General features: G+C 40.4%; 1 protein-coding gene across 1 annotated transcript; it reads right to left on the bottom strand.

Annotated features, from left to right (window-relative positions):
• Positions 1-7,957: 7,957 nt before the first annotated feature.
• LOC109463108 lies at positions 7,958-9,261 on the bottom strand. The gene has a single exon (XM_019759820.1). The coding sequence runs from the start codon at positions 9,206-9,208 to the stop codon at positions 8,291-8,293; it is 918 nt and encodes a 305-aa protein (XP_019615379.1). The 5' UTR covers positions 9,209-9,261; the 3' UTR covers positions 7,958-8,290.
• Between the last annotated feature and the right edge of the window lie 259 nt (positions 9,262-9,520).

Here is a 9,520-nt window from a genome sequence, read left to right as displayed (position 1 = left end):
CATCGGATGCCTTTAAGAAAAAGGCTGCTGAACGCCCTGTCTAAGGCCATGTTGATTTGATTATATGGATGACATCCGCGCGCGCATGAATTTTCGGCCGTTTCCAAAATAAAAAAAAACAAAAATTCAACCATACTGTAATTCATACAAAACAGTTGCAAAATGAGCAAATATATACCGTTGAAAAAAAAACACACATTGGAAAACGATACCAATGTCGTAGAATACCAAAACCAAACGAAAAAAGACGAAAATGTCAAGAAATGTATTTGAAGACTAGATTATTTGCCAATGTCATTTATTCAACCTTCAAAACCACGTAGACTTCATAGTGAAAGCAGCTTTTTTGTTCGCCAAACTTTTTTTTTATTCGCACGCTCGCATCAGTTTTGGGGTTTCCAGTGGATGTCATCCACATAATCAAATCAACATGGCCTAATCAGATTTCATGGCCGTGTGTGCCTTTTATGGCAGTACATGTTACTGACAGCGGGCGGTCCCCAGGGGCGGGAAACCCCATTAAACATTTAACAATAAATCGTTTATAGCTGCAGACGACAGCTAACTATAAAATTCCTGCGAGCACAAGCACACATAAATTCATCGTACCTATTCTCGTTATCCCTAGTTGTATTAAAATAGTTCTGATATCCCTTAATATCGCTTGTGACACCTATTTCCTATTTGTATACTGGTATAAGCTCGCAGTTGAGCAAACGCTGAACAGACATGTGATTCATATGCGAACGCTAAACCTGATAAGTAAGCGGTTTAATCGAATAAGGTCTTCCGCATTGCATCGGATATGCGTCAAGGGCAACGATCCTATAGCGCACAAGATCTTTTGAAAAAAAAATTTAGGCACCTTAGGCACATCGTTTGAAAAAAAAATAGGAACATTAGGCACATCCTTTGAAAAAAATTAGGCACCTTAGGCACATTAGGGGTCAGATGGACAACTACAACATACAAAATACATGGTAACCTATCATGTGTCAAGCCTGGCGTCAGGCTTAGAAAAGGGTAGAATGCATGCGACCTTGTAAAGAAAAATACGAAACTGGGAATATGTTCATTTTCTGTCTTCACAGTCACAAATTATTTAGTCTTTGCCTTAACATCTTCTAGATCTGCAGATATCTCAACTTGCACCGCTGTCACTGCAAAATGGGTCTGTCAGCGTCAGGAAAAAAAAATAATAATAGCACAATGGTAATAGATGAAATGCTTACCGTACTCTGCTTGCACAAAATAGCAGGTTGCTCTGTCAGAATCAGTCTGTCACAGCCACCGTAGAGAGCCCGTGAGAGCACACGGCAACACAAACACACCTGCACCGCCCGACACCCGGGGAGGTTGTGCGGAGAGATATCAACCCCGCCGCTTGTTCCAGGTCGACACTAACCGGTCAGACTCGCTCTGACGTTTTTAACTGGACCCGCGGGAGACGGAGGCAAACCTACCCGCTATCGCTACCGCACTGGCCCGCTCCTCTGTCTCAGCTAGCCGTTGCCAAGGGTGATGCAGACGATTTTTTTTCCGTGCTGTGACACACCGCTATAACTGCCGCAGCCAGCTCCTCTGTCTCAGCTAGCCGTTGCCAAGGGCGATGCAGACGATCTTTTTTTCCCGCGCTGTGACACACAGCTATCACTGCTGCAGCCCGCTCCTCTGTCTCACCCGTTGCCAAGGGTGATGCAGACGATTTTTTCCGCGCTGTGACACACAGCTATCACTGCTGCAGCCCGCTCCTCTGTCTCAGCCAGCCGTTGCCAAGGGCGATGCAGACGATCTTATTTTTTCCCGCGCGCTGTGAAAGACTCGCTCAATGCTAATCTGATCTCCGTGCTGAACAGTCAGACAGTAGGGTCGGCGGATGTCAGGGGTATATCATCATACATACATGATTGATTACATTTCTAAAGCACAGACTTGGCTGAGGTAAAAAGCAAACGAAAATTGACGTGTGTTAGCAATTGATGTACAATTGTTCACATTATTTAACAATTAGTTAAATGGTTATTTCGAAATATTGGCTATATTAAATATTGACTTTTGTACCAACCAACCAACCAACCAACCAACCAGTCAACCAACTAAAAACCAACCAGCTAAAAACCAGCCAACCAACCAACCAACCAACCAACCAACCACCAACCATGGTACCAAGTAACCAACCAACCAACCAACCAACCAACCAACCAACCAACCAACCAACCAACCAACCAACCAACCAACCAACCAACCAAGTTACCAACTAACCGACATATTAACCAACCAACCAACCAACTAATCAACCGACTTACAATCAACCAAACAAACAACCGACTGACAACCAACTAATCAACTAATCAATTAACCAACCAATTAAAGGACCGATTAACCGACCAACCGAAAAATAAACAATTGCAACCAATCAAACAACTAACCAACCAACCAACCAACCAACCAACCAACCAACTAACTAACCAACTAACCAACCAACCAACCTACTAACCAAGCAACCAACCAACCCATCAACAAACTAACCAACCAACCAACTAACCAACCAACCTACCATCCATCCAACCAACCAACCAACCAACCAACCAGCCGACCAACCAACCAACCAACCGACCAACCAACCAACCAACCAACCAACCAGCCGACCAATCAGTCAGTCTAGTTAAAGGTCAATACATCAATAAATCATTATGGCTTCACCACACCACGAAGTGGTGTGGTGAAACCATATTGCTTTTTCTGATGTTTCTTCTCCTTCTCCTCCTTCTCCTCCTGCCATTTTTTAAATGGATTCAGCTTCTTCATTTTGAGGCCTAAGGACCTGAAATTTGGTATGGAGGTACAGTGGGCAAATACCCCCAGGCGTTTTTTAAATTTTGGTGATACAGGCTTTTAGAATGGTTTTATTTGAGCTTTTTGGCTGTGTTATAGCAAATGTATTACTGTGCTGTGCACCACGTTTGGGCATGAGTCATCACAATGGAATGCAGGGCATCAACCAATAGGCATGCAGCTTTCCTCTATTCTTCTTGCTGATTGGCTGTTGGGATTTAACTTGATTAACACTTGCACAGAGCATTTCCACCTGCACAGAGCATTTCTTGCTGATTGGCTGTTGGGATTTAACTTGATTAACACCTGCACAGAGCATTTCCATACTGACAGTATGTCTGTATTCAAGTTGTTTTGGTAGGTTATTTCAAGTCTTTTTCTGCTCCAGCATTGGAATGGCGGGGCATGTAACGTTTTTTTTATTTTGAAAATCAACAGTTTGCATTATGCAATTAAAAATCCTAACCAATAATGTAGGGAATAGCTATCCAACTGTTGTTTTAGTTGTATGTTACTTCATATTATAGTTATATCAATGTAAATCATTGTTTTCCCTTGTGTTTCTCATTCTTTCCCTGCCATGTCGTAAAGTGTGGTGAACCCATCGCTGTATTTGCTCCAAAGCAAATATTGGCCTTTCTAGTGTTTCTCATTCTTTCCCTGCCATGTCGTAAAATGTGGTGAAGCCATCGCTGTATTTGCTCCTAAGCAAATATTGGCCTTTCTAGTTAACATTTGTTCTCTCAATCTTTGCAAACCTTTACTATTAGCATACTAACTTTACCCATACGTGTAGTACACTAAATTACCCTATACATGTAGACACACACATTACATCCTATGTCACGTAATTCTCCAATCCATCACTATAGTTAGAACTACACACGCTCTTATCTAAACTAACAACCTGCCAGAGGGGTGAAACGAGTCTCTACAAGAAACTATCGAATGGAAAGCCGTGAAATGACGGATGTGTGTGTGTGTTGACCCCGATTCACCCTGCAGTCAGACATCGGCAATTCTCACTTAGGCCGCAGCAAGTAAATTTTATGGACGACATCAACCACAGACTCCAAATCTGATGCGATAGGGCGAAAAAAAACAAGCCGGGCCAGAAAAAATAAAGATTTCTACATTTTCTACAAAGATGTCAAATTTTGACATCAGCAACCTTTTTAAACAAGAAATGATACATATATTGTGCTAAGTTTACTGACAACTATTACAATGTCCATGTGAAAATCACATCCACTTTGAAAATTTGTCAATCATTTTACAAATGGTTTTGGTTCCTTAGGAAGACCGCATAGAAAAGGAATGAAATACATCACTGCATTAGTAAAAGCAAAAGACAAAACAATAGATCAGAGCCTGTTCACCACTGTCAGAGGGCAAAAAAATGCTTCTTTTTTTTTCCAAAAAATCAAGCGAAAATTCATGCGCGCGCTGATATTATCCACAGCAAGTAATTTTTCTGGATGACATCACCGCGCATTAATTTTCGCCTGATTTTCGGGAAAAAAAGAAGAAATTTTGTTGCCTTCTGACAATGGTGAACATGGTGAAAATGGGCAAAGGTGTCTGTTGCCATGCCGGAAGGTGGATGGCAGATAACTATAAAGAGAGGAGACAAGAAAAGGCTCTGATTTTATGTTTTGTTTCTTACTTTGGTGCAGTCATATGTGATGGTGGCTGTGTATATGTGATGTTCCCACTGAATCAAAACCATGTGTACAATGATTGAGTCAATTTTTTTAAATGAAATAACGTTGTTTTTTTTCGGCCCGCCTTGTTTTTTGTCGCCCGCTCGCATTAGATTTTGAGTCTGCGGAGGATGCCATCCATAAAATTTACTTGCCGTGGTCTTGATTGTGATTTATGCTGCCGTTTAAAACAACATGGCGGATTGATGTTTTCCTTAATTACCGCCGGTCGTATTTATTTGTAGTGGAGATAAGTGAACGTGTACATTGCCATTAGGCGCTGCGGAGACAGAACGCAGATGGCTCTACACCCGTCTAAACACGCCTCACATTATCTATAACAGCCGATCTGGTTGTTTCGGTGACTAACGGCTTTAAACCGGCGAGTTGCCCTATCATGTTATATGTGGGCCCGCATATTGTATTAACGATATATTGTATACGTATGGTAAAATTGAAAAGCAGGAAAAGAATAGACACTTGAATCAATGTTTATTATATGCAAAATACGCCATCTTTAAGAGTGCATCATCGAATAACAAGCCATATTTCTGTAATACATTATTTTCATATTGATAATATTCGAGACGAACATTCATAACATGTCACACCTTAAATATGTATTATTATATTCGTATTAAGGGGGGCCTGCCACACGGTTTTCGTTGTATGTACGTGTATTTATATATGTAATATTTCTTTAATAAACGAATAATAAAAAATAAAAAAAATAAAAATAAAAAAAAATATAGGGGCCCGCATGTCCTTTTCCGTGGAGCGTTATCAGCCGTTTTAATTCTACATATACGTAGAGCGTAAACGGACTGATCAAACTCAAGTAGAGCGTAATTGTTGCATTTTTAGAGCGTAAATACCTTCGCCAAGGTATTTAGAGGCTTTCGTGAGTGAGTGTGTGTGTGTGTGTGTGTGCGCGCGCGCGCGCGCATGTGTGTGTGTGTGTGTCTGTGTCTGTGCGTGTGTGTCTGTGTGTCTGTAAGCACGATAACTTAAGAAGGCTTAAATGAATTGATTTCATATTTGGTAGGTGGGTAGGTCTTAATAAGACCTCAAAATGATTAGATTTTGGGCCCCCTAGCAACTTTTTATAGTACTGCAGCTGAACATGCGGTTTAATATGACCAAGACCAGCTAGGGTCACAAAATTTAGATGATAGGTAGCTCTTGTTCTGGGGAATTAGTGTAGCAAGTGTAACAAGATTTGGAATAGGCCACGTTTTGGAATGCAATACAACGCACATTCAACTTCATGTTATTCCAAAACATATTTTGGAATGGGCCACAGTTTGGAATTCCAAACACTGACCTGGTCAATGACCTGAACCAGACCGTCTGTCACCATGGTAACTGGTGTGGGTGGACATCATGTTGCAATTTAACAGTTGGAGGGATTTCGACTCCTGTCACAATATACACATATGTGAATGTGTTTGAGTAAGAATTAACAGAGCAGACGATATGCGAAGGTAAACATTATTGCTTTGCAGATGTTACCTTTATAGTTCCAAGTTATGTTTTTGAATGAAACACGTTTTGGAATGCAGCAACGGGTGACATATACATCTTTAGCTATCGGATGCTAAAGAGCGTCCTTGGTATAGTGACATTTTATGTAGAATTTATACTTTGTTTAAAAGGGACTTCGGTCAGACATATGCTGCAAAAAACACATGCTAAGTAAAGAGTAAAGACGACGAAAGAACAGATGCTTGATAACGTGAACATGTTGTACAAATATTTTAATCAGAATATACAGACGCAATCTTTTGCATACCCCTTGTGGTATTTTCAACGTAAACACACACGTATTTATGTAAATAGAAAAAGCCATTACGAAGTAGATACAAACTAAGATATAATCACCACACATGGAGCTAACAACAGTTGCTGAGAAAAATACATACATAGGGAATTTTACTAGGTACTGTTCATTGTCAGACCATTCGTTATAATTTATCATAGTTTTAACTTAAATATTTTATTTCTAAAAGATTCATTTTACGAAAAAAAATTATGCACATTGTTTTTGCACCTGCTTAAAACGATTTCAAAACACCCAATGCGATTTCAGGGCAGCAAAACTTGATTTTTCTGGTCATGTTTTAAGATAATATAGAATCTACCCTATCCAAAGCATACTGATATCCGTGATGTAAAATGTGTTGTCGCTGATAGAAAACGGTTGCTAGCGCTTATACTTTCTATGGTAGGCCAGTTCTAGCAATCACAACACAAAAACAGACATTTAAGCAAACTTTCCGCAATATGTAAAGAAGTCTTAAAGGTGGAAAAATATTTCAGTTGACTTTACGACTTCGTAAAGGCCACTGACAGGCAAATTCCGCCTTTCCGTCACCTTTCAGGGCGCTTAAATAGGTCGTAAATATATTTCATATCTTTACGCTTCCTTTACAAATCCGTAAATATCTATTGTTGTTACAAGAAAAATAATGGGATTCCTCACGTAGTTTGTTTTCTGCTATTTCAAGTATGAAATGATGAAGACAATGGCATATCATATTTTGTTTTGCCTTTATGTTTTAAGGTGCTGACCTAGACGGGGTAGTCTCCACCAGACTCCTTTTGCAGGCTGATAAATAGTAGAAATTTGCCTAAAAAGGGAATATCGTTGGCCAGAGGAGATGGCCGCCATAGAATCTCTCAAATTTCTACTATTTGTCAGCCTGCAAAAGGAGTCTGGTGGAGACTACAGACGGGACAGAATTAGGTACAAAGTGTCAGCGACCTTCCCCTTTAAACAGATCACAACATGCTGTCATATTATACAAACACTGCCAATCAGAATTTCCAACCCGCGTTAAGTGGTTGTTCTAGTAATTGTGAGGGAACACTATGTTGTGTAAATACTTTAATATAAGGCCATTTTGATTTGATTATATGGATGACATCCCCTAAGAACCTCCAAACTGATGCGAGCGTGCGAATAAAAAAAGTTTGATAAAAAAAGTTGCCTTCATTATGAAATCTACATGGTCATGAAGGTTGAACAAATGACACAGTATGGTATGGTGAATAATCTAGTCTTCAAATTCATTTCTTTACATTTTAGTCTTTTTAATTTGATTTTGGCATTCTACGACATTGGTATCGTCTTCCAATATTTTTTAGTTTGCAACTTACAGTATGTATTTGCTCATTTTGCAACTGTTTTGTACGATTTACAGTATGGTTGGAAACTTTTTTTGAAAACGGCCAAAAATTCATGTGCGCACGGATGTCATCCATATAATCAAATCATTATGGCCTAAGTATACATACCCTTAGTCATTGCCCGGTACACTGAGTTTTACGACGTAAATACATGTAATTATGATAGGAGTTGGAGGAAAAACAATTTGTTTTTCAAATATGATAACAAAAAACACGTCAAAATGCAAAACGCTATATATTTCTCAAATGACAGTCAACCTTTTAAACATACAATAGAATTAGAATAAACAAAAGTTATCAAATAATATTTTGGTTACGTATTCTTCGAGATGGATGTCTGGTCAAACTTTGACATATGATAACTACAATGTAGTAATAATAATGTTATATCTATTATTAAAATATTTTCCTAGTGTACTGAGGAAGACCAGAGTGACTGGTCGAAAGCTTTTGAGAGAACTTATTGTTTTGGCTCGAAAGTTTTAAATTTAAACAATGTTATATTTGTTTGTGACAAGTAATATGATATTTAAACGAGATTTGTTCCATAGACTGCATAATGGTTATCTCTGTCCCTTGGCTTCATGAGTGTAGTCATAATCATACTCATCATATTCATAAAAGTCCTCCAAGTCTGTCGGGTCCTGCTCCAATATTACCTTCTCCTCGCGTGTTGCACCCTGGGAGATATCCCCGCGATGCCCGGATGGAGACCACAGGGAATCATGGGAACGCGAACTCTTCTTGTGCCTTGCGTTATTTCCTCTGGAAACGAGACTTCGGAACGAGAGGAGACTTTCAAGGTGCTCGAGTTTCTCTTCCAGACTTGTTTGCTTGCCGATGACGAGGGCCAACTCTTCCTCGTAACGCCTGATTTTGTCTTGTTCGTATTCCAGCTGCGCTTCAAGCGTGCCGACGTTTTGCTGCAGGTGCTCCACGTGTCTCCGCAGGTGTCTTGGCAGAGGTGGGCCGTCGGTAACAGAGCTTAGTTCCGTCACTTCTGATTCCATCCTCTCCCCCTCAGATACCGCGTCCGCCATTTTCTTCTCCAAGGCCGCGACTCTCGCCGTTAAGTCTGCGATGATCCCGACCGACTCATCGTCCGCGATTGGCCGAGTGTTTGCTCTTCTGTCGTCCGCGGAGCGGCCTTGCTGTGCCCCGATGACAGCACGGTTTACAGAAGAAGCCTCGGCGGCCTTCCTGTCCATTCCGAGCTGCCTCTCGGCGTCGATCGTCGCCGCTTGTACTTTCATCCAGAACTTCGCCAGGGCGGACAGGTCGTCATCGCCCTGTTGTCTGTCACCATGGCAACCAACGCACGAGGAACCAACGTGGCGGGAAGTGGATTGATCGATAAAAATGGCCACCAAACAAAAAGTAACGACAAGAAGCGATTGTGCTCTCCTCGTGTGTTCAGCCATTTTCCATAGGTTTTGAATTACATGAAATCCTGGAATGGCGTCAAACGGTCCGTATGTCATACATGGAATGCTCTCCCGTTGTCAGATCAGCTCTTTTCCTCGTTTAACCTGCAAAAATAGAAATATTGACTTGTAAAAACGATAGGTTTATTGCAAATTCCTGCCCGAAGACTAATTGCAAATAACAAAAAAGAACATTGAAACAGGGTACAAAATAACCTCAAAATCTACATAATAACACAAGGTAATAGTCTAATACTATAGCTATGCCTTAAACTATGTCTGAAGGGTTTGACATCTCTTATTTAAACCATTGAAGACGTAATGTCCCACCTTTTCTAAAATTTGTAGTTAAAAGGGTAGTTAAAAGAA

Source organism: Branchiostoma belcheri, unplaced genomic scaffold (genome assembly GCF_001625305.1).
Source record: "Branchiostoma belcheri isolate BF01 breed outbred unplaced genomic scaffold, Haploidv18h27 scaffold122, whole genome shotgun sequence".
In the NCBI taxonomy this organism is placed as follows: domain Eukaryota; kingdom Metazoa; phylum Chordata; class Leptocardii; order Amphioxiformes; family Branchiostomatidae; genus Branchiostoma; species Branchiostoma belcheri.
The sequence above is the reverse complement of the archived record's forward strand: the minus strand, read 5'-3'. Positions and strand labels throughout refer to the sequence as shown.